Genomic DNA, 22,858 nt, shown 5'->3' on the forward strand with positions numbered 1-22,858 from the left:
ATTGCAGAGGACAGGGTCATTTCCCAACAGCCATGTGATAGCTTCCAACTATCTGAAACTCCTAATTCCAGGGACTCAGCCACCCTTTTTTGGCCCCTGTGGCCCATATATGCACAGGTTGCACATAAATACATGCACACAAACACTCATGTATAAAATTAAACCAAAAGACAGGGATCTGGCTTATTGTGGGTAGTGGCAGGACATGTGAGGACATTCTTGAAAAGATCTTTCCTTTTAAACAGAATGGGCAGCTTGGGGGGAGGGTCATCTTTGCGATTCAAAACAAACTGATTTTAAGCAGCACTTGAAAAATGTAAAACAATCCAGGTTCGTAAAACTCTGTATCTCTAGTAGGAAGAGTGACTTCGGGAAAACACTTAACAGTGCAAACTGTCGCACAGGTGGTGTTTTCCTCCTCCTCCCCCTCAAGCCTAATAACAAGATGCTAATATTCCATTTTTAGAAGCTGGGAGTAATTTGATAGGGCTCTTCACAGTAGCTGCTCTTTTGGAAGATGCCTTTGAAGTGGCTCTAATTGATGATAATTACTCTCAGAAATAAATAACAAGAAATATGCCTTTAAAAATTAAGTAGTCAATGACAAGCCATACCTTAAGGTGCGATTTTGAAAATTATGTTGACCCATTGGCACATCCTGCAAAAAAAAAAAAAAAAAAAACCCTCAATTAGTGTCAAAAGCATCTTTCAGGAAGAATGTGCCACTGATTCTGATGTGATGCATACTTCTTTTATAATGGTGGATATAATTTATATAACTAAGTGATAATTCATCTGAAGTAAAGGGCTTATCATAAACACTTAAAATGCTGGCATGATCCATAAACATGCTGGGAGTAGCAACTTTATTTGTTTCTTTTTTAAAGTTTACAATCTTGAAATGTGCAAATTTGGCTTTTAGTAGAGGCCTTCAGAAGACCTCATCAGAGTCATCAGAGGCTTGCAACAACGTGCAAATGAACCTTGACATCACACAAATATTAGACAGTCTTTAAAACACAAGGAGACCTGTGGACATCTGTTGACCATCCAGGGACTGATCACTGAGGCTATAAGACATGGCGTCATGGGATAAGTGTGTGGACTCAGGACACAACGGGCAGAAAGAAATAGAAATAGAAACAGAAAATAAGGAAGCTTGAAGTCCTAGACAGACTGAGAGGAAGACATGGGTTGGTGCTGACAGCAAGATGCCTCACGCCAAATAACAGCCAGACAGCTTAAAAAAACAAAAACAAAAACAACCAAACAAAAACAACAGGGATACTTTTGTATACTTGTAGTGAAATTAAAATAAAAGCTAGAATGGTAAATTCAAGCAAACTTCTGCTTCATGTTTTTGTTTGTTTTTTTAAACTAAGAATATTGAAATATTGATTTGAATTGGCAACTGAACACTAGATTCCTGGGGTGCCTTTTCTAAGCCTCCTGAGTGCTGGAAGGCCCAGAATGCTTCAGGCCTCCTGGAATGATCATTCTCTTGTGATGGTCTCATTCAGCTCTTCATCACCCAATGTCAACTAAAATCTGAGGCATCACAGTGACGTCTCCAGCTCCAAGTTCCCCCATAAGCTTCATTCCTGCACAAGCATACATGCCCTTCTGGGCTGGCTTTATATACGGAGGAGGCATGCCAACAAGATGGCAGTTATGCCAACATGATGGTGGCTATTAGAAAGCTCCTGATCTTTCCATTTTAAGTAACCAACTTTGCCTTGCATTTGTCACCTCAATTTATCATGATTTTCCAGCTGGGGGACCCGCAGCTGGTGTGGATCTATTTCACCATCTAGTTTCACCTGCTCTACTTTCTACATAGACCTTGAATATGCTCCTTGCAGTGTCTGCTGCTCCACTCAGCAGGAGGACACTGCTCTCCCATGGAAGCACTGCAGTCTCGCTGCGCCATTCCAAAGCATATGTTTGTCACATTCCTTCCTGGTTTGAGATACTCCCGAACTTCCCACTACCCATAAAAGGTTCTTATGAACTTTTAACCATGTCTCACCCTAGACAATTTCTATTTGCCACTCGCTGATGACTTTTCAGCCACACCCACCTCCTCTCTACCATCAGTGGACTCCACAGTCAATTCCTTTGAGGGACTTGACCTTGCTCTCCTGTCAGAGCCTCAGTTTATTTTGCTCTTACCCTGAGACTTCCACCCCCTCTCCTCAGAACACACACCATTTCACTCCTTGATATCCTTTTTTATTTTTATTTATTTATTTATTTATTTATTTATTTATTTATTTATTATTTATTTATTTATTTCACTCCTTGATACCTTAAATTTAACTTCTTCATGGTGCTTACTGAACCTGAGATGATCTTACTCGTTTATTGCATTCCACTGTGATCTCCCTCAGCCAATAAAAAGTAAACTCTTAAGAGCTGTCCCAACATTGTCCTCTGTTGACTGGTCAGTCACAGTTTTCATCTGTTTTAAAGTTAAATATGTAACGACAACCAACGAAAAAAGGAATTTTTGAATTTGAAAGAGAACAAGGAGGGCTATATGGGACAGTTCAGAGGGCAGAAAGGATAGGGGAAATGATGTGGCCATATGATAGCTCAGATGCGTAGCCCTCATCTGCTGGACATAAAGGATTTGTCGTCAGACTGTGAGGCATGGGGAAGAGGAAGGTTGGAAACTCGACTTTCACCCGACAGGATGCCACACTCTTTCTTGGCCAATGGGAGCCAGGAAATGTTGCGTCTTATCTCAACTCCATCCTAATATGAGCTACTGCCTTTACACATGAAGCTGGCCTCGGATTCAGGATTGAAGTGTACTACTGACATTATGTTAACCATCCCCTCCGGAGCTATTTTCCATATTCTTTTCTGCATCTTATTCCAGGAGTCCCCATTGGGAGGAGCTTTGGTATTTCTGGTTGGAACCAGAACAGGGAATCACAGCTATGGGGTAGGCAGTGCTGCTGTAGAGCCTGAACATCTGGGAATTAGATGGCCCTGATAATGCTCAGGAACAAGACATCCTGGCTCTATGCCTGCTGTTATTAAGATGCTCAAGGTATCCTACATGGTAAGAGAAGAAAGAACTTAGTTAAACAGTTTCACAACAGTGACCCCATGGCCCCATGGACTCAGAGGTCAGCACAACTGCCGACAATCATTATACTGGAGGGAGATGCCTGGCTCTTTGCTGAGGCAGAAGCTCCCAGCCCTCCTACCCACCATGCCCACGGCTCTGAGGCGGGCGTACCGTGGTACTGATCTTCCCATTCTCCGTGGTCATGCTGTCTCTGTGGTGCAGATGTGCGAAGGGCTTGGCTGCTCCCCAGGACTCCAAGTACCGGGTCATGCGGACAGATGCCCTCATCTTGGCTCCATCAAGAGTGTGGCGAGGTCTGAAGAGGTGCTGAGGACTCCGTCGCTCTCCCTTGTGAGGAGAAACAGAGCATCACAACTGGTACACTCCAACCTCCCTCATGCCTCCTCTGATCCTGCCCCAGCCTGGTTTGTCCAAGTCAGTGGCATTTGTTCAGGTAGTAAAACTCACTGGTAATAGAAACTGAGTAAAAGTACCAGATATGTAATGGATAGTAATGCATAAAGTAAACACTTGAGCAGGACTTGGGATCTGCTTTAGTTTGTGTTGATGGTTTTGTTACTAGGTTTGGTTGTGTTGGTCACATACTAGGTGGCCTCACATACCTGTGTTTTGGTGCTCTTGGCCTGAATACATGTCACTTATACACTGCTTGTCAATCATGATGCTTATCACACATTTGCCTCTAGGTCAACAGTGAAGCTAATAAGTGTGGCTCTAAAGGTGAAACCCAGGCCTCAAGGAAGCTGTCATAGAATAATACCCATAGATTTTATCTCGATTTTGTGATCTTGGTTGGTATGGCCCATCTTGCTATATTCTGTACCATTTACCAGCTGTGTGCCACTTGGTGACAGTTGTACAATTGCCCAGAGCTTCGGGATCTTAAACCAAAAATAATGATAATATCCATTTGGCAGGAATTTGAGAGAATAGCACTGAAAGCTCTGAGTCCCTCGATCCCATCAGACAGGCAAGTGAACACCAGGAGAAGCAGTGCTTTCCTCTCTGTGTATTTCCCAGGGGACGGGCTCTTTGGAACACAGGGAAAGTGGGTCTGGATTTTGAGCTTTGCTTGTTAATCACAAAGACTTTTCCCTCTTTTTTTTCCATGAAGTTATCTTTTTTTCATCTCACTGGGTTTTTTTTTTTTTTTTAATGTTTTGATGGTTTCAACAAAATCTCTATTTCTTCTCAACTCACTGATATCAAGGCTGTACACACTGAGAGCTTTCATAACCCACGTTATGCAACAAAACACACTAACATAAGCAGACCTTTACAATAGCATCCCTCAGTGTAAAGACAGCAGATATATTTCAACTGTTTTCAGAATAAATGTTTGAATTCACCATTACAAAATATATTCTATAATCAAGCATCAATTGCATTTAAAGTGGTTTTAAGGGTGAGGAACAGCAGAGAACTATGCTAATTCCTGGCTAAAAGCATCCCCTGCAACAACACTTTGCTTTTCCTTCCCAATCACAGAAACAATGAGCTAATTATCGACATTGTACAGTGGTACCAACCTTGGGGTTGATTACAAAGTAGGTTTTCACCAAGTGCTGTTTTAAATATGGATCTCTTATTTCACCATCTCCTTCCTCCACTTTGTAAGCCCCATTCAAGTGCTCCAGGGTGACTGAAGAAATGTGAACACGTCTGAAATAGAATTTTAAACATGTAGAAGGAAACATGTAAGGGAAGGTGTTCTATTTGTTTGTGGTTTTGGGAATACTTTCTCTTCCGAGTGAGGGAAAACCAATGTGTGCTTGGAGATATACTGACTTCAGTGGAAGTTTATACCTCCTGGCTGCTGCTTTGAAGAATGGCATCTAGAGAGCATGGGTGACTAACACTTGCAGATTCTTTGTGCTCACAGAAACCTGCACAGGGGATGTGGTGAACGCCATCAGAAAATATTGGATCATACTGAATTTTGAAGTAAAATATCTGTCAAAATTCACACCTGGGGTGTGTTAAGCAAAAGTAGGCAGCTGCATGAAAGGATGGGTCCCCTTCTCACTGTTGGCTCTCGTGCTTCTCCGAATTGTAGTCCTTACATTTGAGAGTCACGTGGCTGACATCTAACCACAAGTGGACTCTGTGGTTACTATGATGCTTAGTCAACTGCTTCTAGATGCTTCATTGTTATAATGATGCCATGCCTATACTGAATCGTTCACTGCTAACTCAGATCAATATTTGTGAATGTGCAACCAAAGAAGTGTGTGTGTGTGTGTGTGTGTGTGTGTGTGTGTGTTTTGTGTTGTGTGCATGCATGCAGACGTGTTTCTGTGTGTCAGTGTTACTCTGTGTGTGTATGTGTGTTGTGTGTATGCATGTGCACAGATGTGTTTCTGTGTGTCAGTGTTACTGTGTGTGTGTGTGTGTGTGTGTGTGTGTGTGTGTGTGTGTGTGTGTGTGTGCGTGTATGTTGCCAGGGAATAAACCCAGAGTCTTTACACTATACACCAGTATTATATCACGATCCTGAGAGCATGGTCAGATGTTTTTCTTAAGTGGCCACTGGACACAGGTGTCATGGTATCAACACAGGCGAGGTTAGTCATCTGAAACTCAGAAATACAATGTTGCCCAGTCCACCTGGCATGGCTGATTGAGCCACCAGCTTACAGAGAGAAATCCAAGGTTCATCTTACCCAGGGACTCCTCCAGCTTCCATGTGGTTGGCCAAAGTGACGTCGTGAGACCACACATCGTACTGCCACTTCTGGAGACCAATCACGCCACAGAGGACGTTCCCAGAATGCACTCCTACACGCATGTTGATATCAACCCCGGTAGCATCCCTCACTTTCCTAAAGGGAAAGGGAAGGGAATCACAGTTCAGTAGTGCCCTTTTATTCCCTCAGCTCATGGCAAATATCCCTGTGTTTTATTATTCAGAGTCTTTCACACTTTTGGCAGTGCCACTATGGACCCTCCCATGGCAGAGGACCATTTGTTGTTTTGGACCCAAAGGAAAGGTTTTCTCTCCCAGCCATCCCAGAAGTAGACCCAAAGCTCTAGGGTCTGCCTGGGTTGTCAGTGGTGTAGAGTGGTAACAAAGCATTCGGGCTACTGTTTTTAAATTTCCAAGTAACATGTACGAAGAGCCTGTCCATTGTGTGTGGCCTCTTGCTATGTGTTCAACCCAAAACCTCTGGGCTTCATTGTCTTGCAGTATCAGACCCTATTTCAAATACCATTTGCAATTCTAGTGCTTCCTAAAGGAAGCTTGATAACCATATTATGCAACAAGAAAAATAACATTTAGGGATTTAATAATATGTGACATATTATGAAAAGGAATGTAATTAAAAATTGAATCCACTATTTTATGGCTACTTATAACCATTGACAGAAGCCAATGAAGAATGTCACTGAAGCGGAGACAGAAACTTTGGGCAATGCTCACATATACCATTCACCATGTATGGTATTATTACAAAACAAGTGTTTGAGAAGATTATCTTAGCACTTGGAGAGAATTCCTCAAGGGTAAATGAGGAAGGAGCACAGACAGACAGCAGCTCTTTGAAAAGACCAATCATTGCTGTACATCACAGTAAAGTAAACAACTAGCATCTCATAGTGGCCCAGGCTGTGCAATATTGATGGCATCAGAAGATGCTAAAATGGACACAAAATGGGCTACTAATATAGAAATAAATGGCTCCCTTCAAAGGTTATGCTTTCACTAGACTTCCTGACCCACGTTATGCTTCCATAATGGGAGCATAAATGCTGTCCCTTCATGTAAGAAAAAAGAGAACAAAGAATCCCAGAATGGATGAGAGACACCCATTCTGTCACTCATTATTGGGGACATATGAAAGCAAACTATTTTCATCTCCTCATCAAATCATACCTGAGACCAACAGGTACCATGTGACAGAATGTGGAGCCAATGAGTTGACTTTGTTTTGATCACCTTTGAAACAAATTGTTAACTCAGTTTTGCTGAAATCTGTAAACACCTGTGTCAGTCTTTCTCTGGACTGAGGCACTCTCATGCCAACAGATCCATTTCTTGTACTTATCTTTAACTGTACAGTAAGTGTAAGGCCACATAAGATAGAAATAGCTGCAGGTGAGAACTACAACTCAAAATTGCTCTGCACTAAGACAGTATTTCTGAGCAGTACACTTACTTTATGGCTTCACACATATCCAATCCCATTTTCACACAGTTCTTGGCATGGTTAGGGAGCGATATAGGGAGTCCGGAAACACAGTAATAACAGTCTCCTAAAATTTTAATTCTCATGCATTCATTCTCCTGGAAAAAGAAATCAGAAGGCCTCATTTGCATTGAGCTCTTACAATGAGTCAGATTTACGCAACAGTATCCATTGCTGACTCGGCTCCCATGGACAGGGCATACAGAGAGAGGGACTCAGAACCTGGGCCTCCAATGTGATAAGAACTATGGAAGAGGGAAGACACGGGGAGAAAATTTTGCAATGATTCTCTCCTAAGAGCAGAGGAGGATTGCTCTGTGATCTGAACTTCTCTGAACACTCATGGAGAAGGGCAAATGAGCGTTCCATGCAGATTGGAATCATTCAGACCAGAATGGGACAGTGACACTTAGTATGAGTAGAGTCTTATGCCATCCTCTTCTATCTTGGGCTTTTCTCATTTATTCCAACCTGCAGCCGACTCTGACCTACAGACGCACATTGTCTGGTAAATGTCCTCACACTTGACGTGGCCAGCCATTCAGAATCTTGCTGTGATATTTGACCAATTTAGGGCTGGCGTGATGGCTCAATGGCTAAGAGCAAGTCTGCTCTTGCTGAGGCCCCAGGTTCAATTCCTCACATTTGCATCTTGTGCCTCCCAATGCCCTGTAACTCCAGCTTCTGTAGCTCTGATGCCTTCTTACCTACACAGAGACACACATGTGTATATAATTCAAAAAACAAAAAAGAAACAAGCTTTGACCATCTCATTTTGCTTGTTTGCCTTGTATTTACATTAAGTATTGTAATTTATTACAGTATTTCAGTAATTTCCTTCCTATGCATTACTCCTATATTCCTTTTTAGCCTTTCAAGCAGCTCTTTAGTAAAAGAAAACAAAACAAAAAATTTCTAGACACAAATTTTTTTCAGGTGAGAATAGCACGGGTTTATTAACGAACTGAACAAATTTCAAACAAGTGGACATCTTTGTAAGCACGTGTGTGGTTTGTTGGAGGTTCTGGTATGTGTCTTTTCCTGACTAATCGCTCACAGGGAAGGGCATGTGTTCATGGTTACTTATATCATTATTGATGGTGTATTTAGTAATGCCAGTGTAATATCACAATTGAGAAAAAGGCAAAAGTACTTGTTACTCAGGCTCCTTATGCTCTTCTTAAGTAGATATTTTAGGTCTAGAGAATATGGAGGTTCATAACAGTGAGTGGCCATGACCTTGAGGCACGTGGCTTTATCGATGTGCTTTAACCAGTATTCACTCAGTAGGCGGGCTGCCTGCTTTCTTAGGATTCCTGCCTTGTTATTTAACTGTGTCATCTGAAATGGGAAGCCTGTCTGACCAAGGGCAGCTGGACTCAGACATAGCCAGAGAGTCTGAGTGGCGAAGCGTGTCATTCTAGATTCTTTCGCAGGCATATCTTCCACTGCCCATTTCTGTCATTTAACTTGGCAACAGAATCATTGCACATATAACGAGTTATAATGAAGTCCCACCGGAAGAGGATAGGTTCTATTCCAATATAACTGATGCCCATGAAAAGGAGAAACATCAGACCTAAGAGCTGCACAGAATGGAGACTGTCACATGGACGTGAATCATGCTGCTACCAGGTGCGGCTGGGACTCATCTACCAAACACGACCAAAGAACACTACAAACATGGGAGAAGTCTAGTAAAGTTCTGTCCTTTAGTTTTTTTTGTAAATGTTAACTTGCAAAACTTACTGTTTCCCTTTCAAAAGGACAGAGGCAGAGCTAGCTGCTCACTGAAATTTTAACCTCCGTTCTTAGTGGGAGCTGATACGTAGATGAGGGATGGGCCCACAGATGACTGCGCTCTCATCGGCAGACCAAATTTCCTTTGATGACATTGGCAGCTGTTTGAAAATGAAGTAGCAGAGGAAGGACAGCAGGTTGCCAAGAAGAGACTTGATACCCTATAAGCATATACAGGGGGAGGTAATCCCCCTCAAGAACAGTCATAGGGGAGGGGAATAAGGGGAAAATGGGGAGGGGGGGAAGAAAGGGAGGATACAAGGGATGGGATAAACATTGAGATGTAACAAGAATAAATTAATAAAAAAAAAAAAAGAAAATGAAGTAGCTCATACAGGGCACTTCTTCTATATTTAAGTAACTAATATTAATAGGTATAATTAAAGATATTGGGGGCACCGTTCAAAGGTAGGCTGAGAGGAAATATTTAATGAAAAGTAAAGAGCTGACATAAAAAAATATTTTTCATCCATATTCTACCAGAAATTCTAGAAGTTTCTATTAATAAGGTCTAGTGTGGTCTTAGATAGCTCGAGATCATGTCTTTGTGGAATTTCCCATATATGATAGAGACGATGACCCTGAACTGACATGTCTGTTTAAGTGGCACAAAAGCTATAAGATAAAAATGAGACAACAGCAAATAAAGGGCCTGTACAGAAAGCATGCTGGATATGCCAGGTTTCCCCCCTTGTAATCCTACTTAACTGTGTGAAGACAGGACGATTACACCTTCACATGGAGATGCCTAAAAGGGCACCCCCAAACAGCACAAGGTGGACAGCGTTGCAAAGAGAGTCTCACTATTTTTGTGTGTAGAATTATATATCTAAGCAGATCATTCAAATAGATGAAGACACGCAGTGTTTACATGCTAGCTCTTCTTGGAGGTGCTGCCAGCATTGCTGAGAGACTATTCATCTGCACAGTGGAACGAGTGGGGTGATACCCACCTTTGCAATTTGGTCAAACTTCCCAAAGAGTTCGTTCAGCATATGCACCAGTTCGCCAGGGGAGCAGTCGCTTGCAAGACGGGTAAAACCAACGATGTCAGCGTATAAGATGCTGTGAAGACAGGTGGAGGTAAGGGAATTAAAAACCCTATGTTATGTCATGAAGACTAGCCATGGTAGCTTCCTAGTAGAACAGTGTAAACACTCTGTACTTAGAGTTTTCAGGAAAAAACATGATATTTCCTGGACGGGAAATACATAAACCTTTAATTAAACCACATTTTAAACATTTTTCTCTTGCTACATTTTTAAGCGGAGAGGGGGAGACAGTGGGAAGAGAGAAGCCGTGGCATCATATGGGCCCAGCCCTAGGTCTTTCTTCTTCCCTCTCTCCTCCTGGGTGGTGCACATCTGACTCCCCACTGATGCAATTCAGGTGGTCAGTGGAGTGTCTCTACTTGACCTGCCATGTGGCTCACATTGTACAAACTCCTGCAATAGAAGCAGCAGACGACAAAGCCCAACCCGCTGTGCACCAATTCAGAGGGAAAAAAAAGTCAAAGCAAAGGTCTTCTTTTCTCAAAGGGGTTAATCACACAGTGATCCCGCGTCATTTACTTCCGGTTCATACTTCAGGTGGGTTGATGTGCTAAGCCAACGAGGACGCTGGTGAGTACGACAGTGCAGCTCTCCTTGCACATGCGCAGAGGAGTCAACACAGGATTAACCAGTGCTATGGACCAGTATGGGCGTCACACCGTTTCCCATACAATAGCATAGTCCTGAGCCTCATGACGGCCTTATAGAGAAGCCGAAACTCACACCTCTCGTTTGAACACTCACATAGTGAATATCTATGGCTTGAGATGTATCAGGAAATAGAAACGACCGCTGTTTCAGTCAACAGGACGGCTATTAAACAACAGGCTGAACACAGGGGTTGGCAAGCATGTGGCGACTTAAATCTGCTGTGCATTGCTGGTGAGAGTGTAGGGTCACAGTGACTGTGGGACATACTGTGGTAGCTCCTGGAAAATTTAACCCTGAAAACAACAGGATTTAGGAGTGAAATTAGAGATGCACGCTGCTGTTTGTATGTGAATGTCCAAGCTTGCTTTTTTTCTAAGACAGGCACAGGAAACAACCAAAAGTCCATCTGTGGATGTATGGGAAGAAAGGATGTGAGCCATACATACACTGGAATACTAGTCAGCCTTGGGAAGAAATGAAATTCCAGGATGTGCCGGACGTCAAGGCACTCGCTAGGTGCGATATGACAACTGACACAATTCAGACACAAGATGGCAAATGCCGCACGGTTCCATTATGTGTTGCCCAGACTGAGGAGCCCTTGCAGACAGAAAACAGAACGGCTGGTGCTGGGTTGTATGGAGTCTGTGGAGGGGCTGCTGTTTAATGGGGATGGGGACCCCATGTACCATAAAGAAAAGTTGCAAGGCACAGTGAATACACTTCCTCCTATAGAAATGTTGCCTTAGAAATGGTTAAACTGTAAAACACTGACTGGGCCTATTTCACCACAGTGAAAACAAAGCTATGTGGTGCCAATTGTCTTTGTTGCATCCAGGTCAGGATAGGACTCTGCAGCAAAGTGCAGGCTGTGGCTTTAAATCCAGGGGATAGATGCATTCCTACACTGATTGACAGGAGCACAAGTGACTTCTGCAGGCTTTGGAGTGGCTGGCCTTCCAGTTCTGTTCCCATGATCTCTCAAACCATTCCTACTTCCACCCACGATCCCTTTAGAGGCAGGGCGGCAGGGCTGGACCATGCTCCAGGAGGAAGGAATGAGTTTGCTCACATAGAGAAAGAACGCCTCAAAGGACTCTGGAAACAGAATGTGTGAGGGCGGGTGACGCCACGCCCTTCTCATCCATAGCATCTACAGCTGTTTCTTATGATTAAAACCTGGATTGGGCAAAGCACCTCCATTGTAGGCTGCTGGCAGATACTGTAAGCTGGCTCAGAGTTTAATTTTCAGTAGAAAATAGTAAGCAGAGATTGTGATAGACTGTGTGAAATTATGTCAAGGAATCAGGCTCTAAGGGCCGACACGGGGAGAAATGTCCAAAGCATTATTATTACAATGGCCACCCTGGTGGTACGCCTTGGAATCAGGCAGATCATCGGAGCCTGAGGAAGGTTTAGGGATGGAGTGCAACCGACAAGCATGGCCAGACACAGAAGGGGTAGGAACCTCACTCACACTGTGACGGGTTAGATGTTGGCAGGGAGTGTCCAGGAACAGAAATCAAAGCTGAAGCACAGCTCCCGTGTGAACTGTGCTCAGGAATCTAGGTTCATATGGACTGTGAGCTTGACAGCTTCTGCGTTGTCCATGTTGCTTCTACCTCACGTCACCTGCTGGGTGAGTGAGCACCGGATCATGGGCTGGGTTCCATGTCCTACAAAGACAGTAAGGTCCCCGGAGAGTGCAGCGAGCACAAAGAAGCCACCAAGTGACAGCGGCACTCATTTACAGGACTCAGAAGAGAGAGAGAAAACTGTGAGATTGTAGTGGGAAAAGATGGACATGTTCTGAGTGGGAGTGCAGCACCTGCATGGTCCCTGCAACAAGGAAGCAGAAGAACCGCACAGATCTGGGGACAGGAGAGTCAGTGGGAATCAAATCTGTGGCTCGCTGGGGCTTATCAGAGGTAGCAATCCAAGGACAAGAAAGACTAACCAGAGCACAGAAAAGTTCCCTAGGTTCTGAACTATGAAGGAAAGAGGGAGTTTCAGGCCGGTAGATACACAAGATTGAGCAAAAGCACATTTGTTTTGACTTTGCTTTCATTTGTTTTCAAATGTGTCTGTGAATGCTCAGCGACTGCCGGGGAAGATCCAGAAAAGGGTGATGGAGGGTCAGAAGGCGACCAGGAGTGCTGTCTTCGTATTGAGACGTGATTACTATTTTCACTAGTGCTAGTAAGTGTGTTTTTTTTTTTTTTAGCAGAGAATAAACACCATGTTTAATGGATGCCAAAGCAGAACTAAAAGGCAACAACTGATTTGTCTGCCTTTGCCTAGATACCCAGCAAAGGGATTCCTGGTGCAGGCAGCTGATGGTGAGGACTAGGGAAGCGGAGGTCTCTAGTCAATACCCACGTGACCCATCCGAGGAGGGCCGCAGCCAGGTCCTCTGGCAGCTGTATCCAAGACCCGGCCTGTAGCTTCACAGCAAAGCCCAAGCCCCAACATCTGGATAAGCATTTTTCAACCTTCCACCCCACAGACGCTGTGAAATTCTTGTGTCTGTTAGGCCACTAAATTTGGGGGTGACGCACTATACAGATATCGACAGGTAATCCAGGCACACAAGGGCTTCACTAGCTGCTTAAGGTTGCCACGTTGTCCACTAAGGTGTGGAGTGTTGGCTTACACACACCACACTTTTCTCTACAGGCTTTGATTACCCAGCAAATGGCTTGAAATGAGCTCCTGCAGGAGGAGGGGGATTGTAGCAGTTTGTGTGTGGAAGGCTGGAAAGAGGAGCCCTGCAAACGACAGCCCCCCCTCCCCCCCAGATACCAGAAGTGTATGTTCCTGCTTCTTTAACATTATGGATGAAATGCTTACACAGCCAAAGGCAAACAGGGTTTTAAAATAATTTTATTGCTTAATGTGCCATAACTTTCCTTAAATAGGCTTAGTTTTTCCCATCACCCATCCAATGTTTCTCCTTTAGTTCGTGTTTGGTGAAACGAGTTTCTTACTGCTCACTTGTTTATGCATGTGCTTGCGTCCTGCATGCCACTAGCTCTGTGCACCTTTTCCTAAGATCTGAGGCATGTAAGTGTCTGTGAAGTGCGTGCTTCCTCTCTGAGTTTCGAAATTTTGATTTAAAACATCTGGCCCACGAGACAGTCGACTGTGATGAGAATCCAGATTCGGAGAACAGACCGGGGCCTACTTCTACCAGATGTTTAACAGCCTGTGGTTGAGAGCCAAGATTTGGGGAGTAAGCTGGGGGCCCCCTTAGGGCAGATGTTCAATTCAATGTATCTGTGGTTCTGGGTCTACTGCAGTGTAGTTCCAGAATCTTCCCTGACAACTGAAGAAGAGCAGACAAACATAACGAATGCAGCCAGGTATGTGTGCAGAGGATTATGGGGGCTGCTGTTATGAATAGGAAGCCTGGCATCAATGTAGTGGCTGGATGAGAGAGAAAATTCCTGAAAGAAGTACTTGGGGTGGATAGGGTATGAAAGGAACACCAGCCATATGGTGGCTCGGAGACAGGAATACAGGAATGAGTCTTCTTTCCACGCTGAAGTGAGGGGCCTTATAGTTCCTCCTTTTATTTTCAGGGGTGATAGGGGCTTCATGCATCTTCCTTCTTGGCTAGAATCCCATAGTGTTAGCTTGCTGGCTTCTGAGCACTATAACTCTAGTGATAATTCTCTGGGGGACCCGTATGACCATGTCTGTTTTGGTAAAGCAGCTACTATCATGAGAAATACAAAAACACTGTGGTCTTGGCCACTGGTTGGTCAGATCCTAAAATGAAGTGTCCCAGCTCCTCTGGAATACCCTATGGCTTCATGAAGGCCCTGTTTTCAGGAAACCCGTCTGGAAGGATAGGCCACTATGTCTCATGGACACTCCTGATTACACTGCAATCTGACTGTGGAGGTTCTCACCAAACAGGTCTTTTTTTTCTTTTCCTGTCAGCCACACACAACAAGTTTACAAACTAGCCCAATGAATGAAGCAGGCCAATTACATGACTTAATGTGAAGGCCCTAAGAGGTATCAGACAGGTAAGATGCATGAGGCCCACTCCACCATCAAAGGACAGTAGTTATTGTAGGACACGACTCCTCAGGAGAAAATGTCCCCAAGCAGGCCCAGTGCAGCGGGCCTGCACCATGCACCATACCTCACGTTGGTGTGCCGTTTGACATACAGGTTGTGGAAGTTGTTTGTGTTTTCCATCTGGCCTGCTTTGGGTCCTTGCAGCCTCTGGATGATCTCAGCCTTCATCTCCATGGCTATGTGAGCTGGTAGCAAGGAAAGCAGAAGCCGCTCCTGCAAGGAAGGGAGGAAAAGGAAATATGTTTCAGACAGTGATGGAGAAGGCCACCTGAATAGGAAGTCAATGTTGCTCTGGAGGTAAAAAAACAAACAAAACAAAACAAAACAAAAAACAATAAAATTTCCTAAGGTCAGGCTGTGGTATTATATTCTTATTTATTGAGTTCTAAATAAGAGTTCTTCACATGGGTAATAAAAGAAGGTATAGTTATTTCCCCACAGATATTATTCATCTATTTTGATTCTGAAGTAGAAAAGCAAGAATAATATTAAAAATCCAAAATACCAACAGACAGTGTGCGATAAAAACATTCATTTCACCTTCTCGTTCATGTGTGTGATAAAGAACGAACTTTATTGTGCTTGGGAACGGTGGAGAATATCCCATACTCCTTAAAAAAGGAAGTTAAATATTTTCCAATATTCATTTCCTCTATGATAAACACCCAGCCTCCTCCAGTGACTATAAACTATTATAAAAACAGAGTTAGTAGCACACGTTTCTGCTAAGAAGCGTCCATAAGAATGATGCCGTCACCCATGGGCTTCCTGTGTATTTTTGGTTTCTGCATTCAGTGAGCACGCACATGCTCTCTAGCCCCAAACATCAGTATACACCTATTTTAGTCAGAGTGGCGTTTTCCCAGACCCTGGAAGGAAAATAATTATTTGGGGAAAAGAATCACAGGAAGGCAATCTCAGAAAGTCTAAACTCAACACAGAGTAATTTAAACATTAACCTATTGCATTTAAAATAACTAGTAGACCCCTCTGCGTTTGACTCAACTCCTAGCTGGGGCTCTTATAGCTGAGGTTTCTTGGCATCTTGAAGGCTCCAAGGTGGGCCCTCTGTTCTTAGTGAACAGGACCCGATGATCACAGTACTGCATCTTAATAAAAATGAGTTTCTAATAAAAACCTGAGTTCAAAATACATGCATTCCCTTTAAACTTGTCTTTATCCACTTTCAGAGGCTTTGCTAATTGTCCAAGACTGCCCCATCTACTTCCTGTGCAATCACTGTAGCTTATTCCTTCCTACATGCAGTTTCTTGGGTCTTAGACTCCTTAGAGCTCCTGTGTCCATCTGCCTCAGTTTCCATGTGTCCCTCAGAGGGCCTTAGGACAGATCATGCTTTCACTTATTGTCAATGCCTCCCCTACCCCAGTCCCTCATCCTGCTTTCTGAGACCGCTCCCAAACTGAACTCAGACCCTCAATGGGGGCCCACTTGGCATTGCCCTCTCTCTGTAGTTTATAATGAAGTGTGCTATACCCCAAAGTCAGTTCTCCCTAGGAACACAGATTCCACGAGTAAAAATGGAGCATCAAATATAGTGATTTTCTCTCCCACTCCAAGCCATATTTAACAACTAAATGTAATACAATCTCTGTTTTAAATCCAAAATGTAGACGAATGACCAACTTTTAAAAAAATGGACTGAAAAATGTAGAAGCTAAAATTCATATGTTATGTAAAATAAATATATCCCTTCTGTTGTATTAAAGAATCGCTGTGAGTTTAGAACACAGTAAAATGTTTGGGGAAGGTATGTTGAGATGGCTCTGAGGATAAAGGCTCTTGCCACTCAGCTTGTTATGTGGGAACATTCTCTCTTTAGTGAACCAGGCATGCAGTAAACATTTAAAGCCAAGCCGCTTTTTAGAGACAGAATAAAATACTTTCATAAGAGTTTTAAACTTTTCATCGGTTATTTGAGGATTTCATACATGTTTTGCTATTTATTTTTTATCATATCTATTCCACTCTGCCCTTCCAACTTCTCCAAGATCCTCCCATATTCATATCTTCTTCATTTTCTGTTTCTCTTCATAGTCCCCTGAGTACAATTAGTGCTGTCTGTGTGTGCACATATGGAGCGCCATTCACTGGAGCATTGATAACCTGGGAGGGGTCACACCTCTGAATAAAAGGACTGTCTCCTGAAAAAGCCATCAACTGCTGATAGCTCTCAGGTAAGGGTGAAACCTCATGACTCTCTCTCCTATCCATGCTGGACTATTGGATATTTTTTTTTAATTCTATTTTGCAATTCTTATGTCTAATCCTCATTTTAAGTGCAACCAAATCCTCTCAGGACACTAAGCCAGTTCAATGAGCAGAAGGGATATTAAGTACTAACTCTTCCTTTCCAAGTAAAATGGGCTATCAGAACACAGCAGCCTCCCGAGCAGTGCTGAGTCACGGGTAGCTCCATCATGCACACACAGAGAGGGAGCTTGTCCTATCTAACACTGCCCTGCAACGTGGAAGAGCTCAGGCCCCACCCAGACCTCGGGCTTTAGAAGACACTCACTTGAGGTATGAAGAGGAGCTAACCTCCCTCTAGTTCACACTAGCTCACGCCTCACCTTGCAGTCAGGGCCATTCTGCACATCTGAAAGAATGGACATCTTCCACCAACTCCCATCACCAGCATATTCCTGGAGTTGTGGTCCAGCCACATCACTACTGTTGCTTTCCTTGTCTCACAAAACTTGTTTCTCATGGTTCCCTTGCAAATGGTGCTTCATGCCAGCTAACTAAAGCATGGCACACTGAATACTTACTACCTGAAAAGTCTTGTTTGTATGCTTACTTGACTACCATTTTTAATGAAGAAGCTATAGCTTTTATATGTGGTGAGAAGTAGCCCTTTGTGGCAGAAACAGCTCAGAGATGAGGGAAGATGTGGGCTCCAGCCTCTTTGCTGCCACTAACAGATGGTCTGGGCATCTGAGCCCCAGTTTCAATGTCTGGAAACTGGTTCTGTTGTGCCAGGAGAGCACTTCCTAGAACTTTTTCCCATTCTGGAGACAACTGGGTCCTGCTGCACACACTCCATGGTAAATGTCCCCACTGGTCTGTCTCCACCAGCCGGCTTCTTGTCCCACCTCACCTAGATTCTATAACCTCCCCGAATAGTGTACCAGTCAGGAGGCTGCAAGCAGTAAAACACGAGCCTGTGAGTAACATTTAGATCTGAACCATGGCATTGTTTTTACACCAATTCTTGAGGAGCAACTACAGAGGTGCAATCAGGACAAAGAAAGGCTGGTGTGGGAGTGCTGGCCGGTATTTTCATATCCGTGTGTGGAAGGTGGGTTTCTTACTCATGGGTACTGTTGCTGTGGCAGAACGGCAGGACCAAAAGCAACTTGGGGAAGAATGTTTTGTTCCTAGCACAGTAGGCTTTCTTATTTTACAGTCTAGAGAACTGGAGCCCCCCTCCTCTTCCAAGTTAAAATCAGTGTCTACTTCAACAAATCACAATCTTGTCACCAAACATTAAATCTTTTCCTTGCACGTATGACTTACTTTCTTATTAAAAGCCATGATTACATACAATCTTATTTCAATGTAACTATTTTTGACAACAGGGAAAAATTGAGATAGCTGTGGCTCAGAGCAAACCTATCACCAAGACAGACAGAACCTAAGTCTTCCAACCTGGAGAATGGCAGCTGTCCTGCTCACTGGGATTTGTGACTGGGAGATGACCAGATACTTTTCAGAAAGCACATTGTGAAAATAGGTGGAAAGTATGAAATTACTGCTCGTGTGCAATCACTCTCCAGCCAAATGAAGTCAGAGAAGAAAATACTCATCAAATCAAATTGCAAATTATGTCTATAGTCACTGATGACAGCAAATTGGTATTTCTAAGCTCGAACTGTTTACCATCAACTGTCAGTTCAATTCTCTAAAATAGAGACTCTGGGGAATTGGAAATCACTCATCAGGTACATTAACGCTCAGTCCCCACAGGGAGACTTTGGAGGACCCCTGGGGAAGGCCATAGCTGTGCTCTCTAGAGCGGGGGCAGTGGATGCTTGAGTCCCAGCACTCAGAGAAAGAAGGCAGGCAGGTCTTGGGTGGGGCCATGCACAAAGTCTGGGCATAGTAGAACACAGGCTTAGCATAGAGGATGAGGACTCCTTCTGTGCAATCAAGATCTCACTTGGTACAGAGTCAAGCAGGAAAATGCTCTGGAGGGAAGCTGACTGTGGCTGACTCATCCCTCAAGGTCATCTAGCCAAAGACCAAGTGTGGCATAGCCATAAACAAGCTGTGACAGCTAAACAATCCCATGGAGAAACAGTGTGAGGACTGACCACACTCCTGGACAGTGGACAATAAACCCAAAGCATAATGTCTAGTTGCCTGGTCGGCCAAGACACCAGGTTCTGGATTTCCCCTGGGAGAAAGGACAGGTGAGGATGCCCACAGTATCATCAACTCAAGACAAAGTCAAAAGCAATGGGTTTTGATGAAGGGTTCCCAAGAGCAAAACTGAACATTTTAATAAATAAATATGATCGCCCTGTGCAAACATTATGCTGTAGATTACCAGCTCCAATGTAGCTATTGATGCACAGTGTCTAGCTGTAGACTGAGGCATTGCTCTGAAACATACTGACCCTCCATCTTTGCTCCACAGATCAGAGTTGTGGCCATGATCTGCTCTGACCAATGGAAAGAACACTTGCGATAAGGGCTAGAGTTAGTTACTTTTTTTTCACATTGCTGTGACAGAACCTTTGATAAAGGAGGGAAAAGTTGTCTTTGTCTTCCACCTTGAGGGTACTGCTTATGATGGTGATAAAGAAATGGGAACACGGGTGTGAGGTATCTGGTCACACTTTGTCCTCAGTCAGGAGGCGGAGAAAGATGAGTGCTGCTGTCTCATGTACTCGCTCCTTTGCTGACACCTCAGCCTACAGGATGGCACTGCTCACATTAGGGTGAGTTTTCCTTCTCCAATTAACCCAACCTAGGAACTTCTCAACAGCCAGAGTGTCTATTAGGGGACGCCATGTTCTGCAAGGTTAGCGATGAAAATTAATGAACACAACATTGCTCCTTCTATGTGTAGCATCTGGGGCCAGCAGGCTCCCCACACTTCTTCTTGCCTCCTCTCTGGGATCACTGGTGTTATAGACAGCCAATTTGTAAGCCTGGGACCTATGCATAGTATACAATGCTAACCCACCAATGCCCGACTTGTATGAGTGGGGGACCATGATTATTGCTGATCGCTTTGATTTGAGGACAATACTACCACACTATACCCTAGCCATAGGAATGCTTATAACACTGAAAAGGCTGTGCACACTAAGCCATGCCATTAGATACAAGATTTCATGCAGCTAGCTGTTCTGACTTGGTAGATTTTATGTACATAGTTACATAGATAACCTCTCTCTTGTAAGTGTGACTTCAATGTGAAAGCTCTGGGATGCACTTCTCTGAGATTCTGATTTTCTCTTTCCCTCCCTTCCAGCAGAAGAAGTTGAGGCTCATCAAGGTTGCCAGCCTCTGAGGAACTCACAGCCTCCCAGTGACCTTGAGGTTCAGCCCTATTGACCCTAATGTCAACCTGTTTTGGAACATCATCTTGGACTATGAACATGTACAACTGTCACTCAAAGTGAAATACATATGCCGGACCCAGAACATGACACCAGAATGGTTTCTTTGAAAGAACAGGTTTCTAGAAAAGAGAGCTTCATGCTCCTCTCATGAGCACAGATGACTCCTGAAGTGGGTATATGTATTCTCTTTTATGGATGCAGAATGGACCTGGTGATTGAAGGGGTGAGCAGGGGGCCTCTTCAGCACTGAGGCAAATGCCCAAACCATTATCTATTCTCATAGATGGCTATCCTCTTGGGACTCAGCCTAGCAGGGAGAGGCCTCCACTGTTGCCCACATCCTTAAGGAGCAGCCTCCAGTGTTATATATGTCCTCAGGGAGCAGCCTTCAGTGATGCACCTGCCCTCAGGAAGCGGCCTCCAGTGTTAACACCTGCCCTCAGGGAGCAGCCTTCAGTGTTGCACTGGTCCTCCAACACTGGCTGTCACCATGGGCACTAAATAGATTCATCGCTTCAGCATGTTTTCAGAGGAAGAGTAATAAGAGAGCAAAGGGGGGCTGCAAATGTGCAGGGACCCTCCCTTTGCCAATAAGCTTGAGCTGGCCTTCTTCAGAGAACAGACAGACCCATCACAGCTCAAGCAGAAAGGGCAAGCTGCATTCCTCAGATTTTATTTGAAGGTTATTCTTCTGCAGGCTGTCTGAGTATACACACCTGACCTGTCACCTGCACAATCTACATACACTCAAGGTATTTTCACGTTTCATGGATTTGTCTCTAAAGAACACAGTGTCATAATCAGACCACAGGTGGCTCCCAGGAACCCCATGTCTAAGCTTTGCTAATATCTTTGTTTTTGAAGAGAATCACATCATATATCAGCTCAAAATAATAAGGCACGTTCAGGTCTCACAATGCCCCTTTCCTGACAAGGGGAAGAAAAGTGTAGCTCCGAGGTCACAGAATTTGAGAAATGAGGCATCCGGTGGTGGATATCCTGTAGGTGAGAAGACTCAGGTTCAGATCACACAGACAACACAGGAGGAACTTTGGTCTGATGCATCTCACCACATGTCTATTGCTGAGAATACAATTTCTTGATGCTGAAATGCCAATAAAGGCTCATTAAGAGAAACTGCTGTCTGATGAAGATGATAGAATCTCTGACCTGAGTGGAGACTTAATATTCCAGCTGGCCTATGCCAACTACCAGCCATGGAACCAGCTAAGGCGAGGGGTGGAGCAGTTAGTCCTTTGATGAGATATTGTACTTTTCCTTCCAGAGTAGCAGACCCTCTGCTCTAGCTTATGGGTCCAACTGGGCCGCTTTGAGTTGGCCTGCCTTTCCGAATGATTTAGAAAAGTGTACCTTCTCTCTTCTCCCTTTCAGCACACTTTCCTCAACAGTTTGGGTTTCCCCAACATTTTGGGCCTACCTTATTTATCTATCATTTGTCTGACCATCATGCCAGCTTAAATGGCATGCTTTTCTTCTCTCCTTGGGCACTGCTGGGGTTTTTACAGCTCTGCAGTTTTTCTTGTAAATGCTAATAAAATTGTCTTCGCATTTCCATTTGAGTCCATTCTTCAGTTATCTTATTAAGGAGACTAAGGAGCACGGGAGGGGACCTCGCTCTCCCCTGTATCTTCTGGCAACTAAAAGGGGACTCTGTAATTCCAGTAACATTAACTCTGATAAAAAGAAGTTCAGGTCCAAAGGAAAACAATTACCTGGTAGCCTGTGAGCTGAGCCTAGCCAGGGACAGCTCTGGATGCTTCTAATGCTTGGGAAACTACAGATCCCCAGTGTGTTCTAAGGCATGGCATTCTGTATGTACTTCACCCCCTTTCTTCCTCCTTACTCATCTTCTTGGTTATGTGTTACCCACGCCTGCTCTGGAGAGCATCCTTCCTGGATAACTGATACCTTCATGTGTCCACACACCATCCTTAGTTAAGGCTATTTTAAAACACCTTACAATTCATCCTACATTCTTTGTCACTCTATGTTCACAATAGCAATGGCCCCTATACTCCACTGGAGTCACTTATTTATTTCTGTTATATGTGCATCCAGACTGTGTCTCTTCCATATTGTGTGTTCGGCATAAAACACAGATCGCAGTGCATGACATGTGATAGACGGTATCTGCTGAACAAATGCAGCAAGGAAGGCATGAGTGGAGGGTCATGGGCCTTGCCACACCTTGTACAGAATTTCCAGTGTGCTCATTACATTGTCTAATTCTTTAATGACAGGTGTTAGGAGAATATCCTGGCCTATTCTCTGTCACTCCTCAGGCAGGCAGCATGTAAAGATGATACCTCCTTGACCCTCAGAGTCCTTGCAGGCTGAGAGTTATCGAAGCAACTTTTTGCAGTC

At 44.0% G+C, this 22,858-nt stretch overlaps 1 protein-coding gene across 1 annotated transcript in view; it reads right to left on the reverse strand.

Moving 5' to 3' along the window:
- The window catches only part of Adcy2 (adenylate cyclase 2), a 364,093-nt gene that overhangs the window by 90,950 nt on the left and 250,285 nt on the right, over positions 1 to 22,858 (reverse strand). Inside the window, exons 5-11 of the mRNA XM_051151053.1 lie at positions 14,944 to 15,092; positions 10,041 to 10,152; positions 7,258 to 7,385; positions 5,764 to 5,922; positions 4,630 to 4,762; positions 3,251 to 3,427; positions 615 to 658 (exon numbers count right to left, since the gene is read on the reverse strand). Coding sequence (XP_051007010.1) covers positions 615 to 658; positions 3,251 to 3,427; positions 4,630 to 4,762; positions 5,764 to 5,922; positions 7,258 to 7,385; positions 10,041 to 10,152; positions 14,944 to 15,092 — 902 coding nt within the window. The remainder of the gene's footprint in view (positions 1 to 614; positions 659 to 3,250; positions 3,428 to 4,629; positions 4,763 to 5,763; positions 5,923 to 7,257; positions 7,386 to 10,040; positions 10,153 to 14,943; positions 15,093 to 22,858) is intronic.

Source organism: Acomys russatus, chromosome 9 (assembly GCF_903995435.1).
Source record: "Acomys russatus chromosome 9, mAcoRus1.1, whole genome shotgun sequence".
NCBI classification, from domain to species: domain Eukaryota; kingdom Metazoa; phylum Chordata; class Mammalia; order Rodentia; family Muridae; genus Acomys; species Acomys russatus.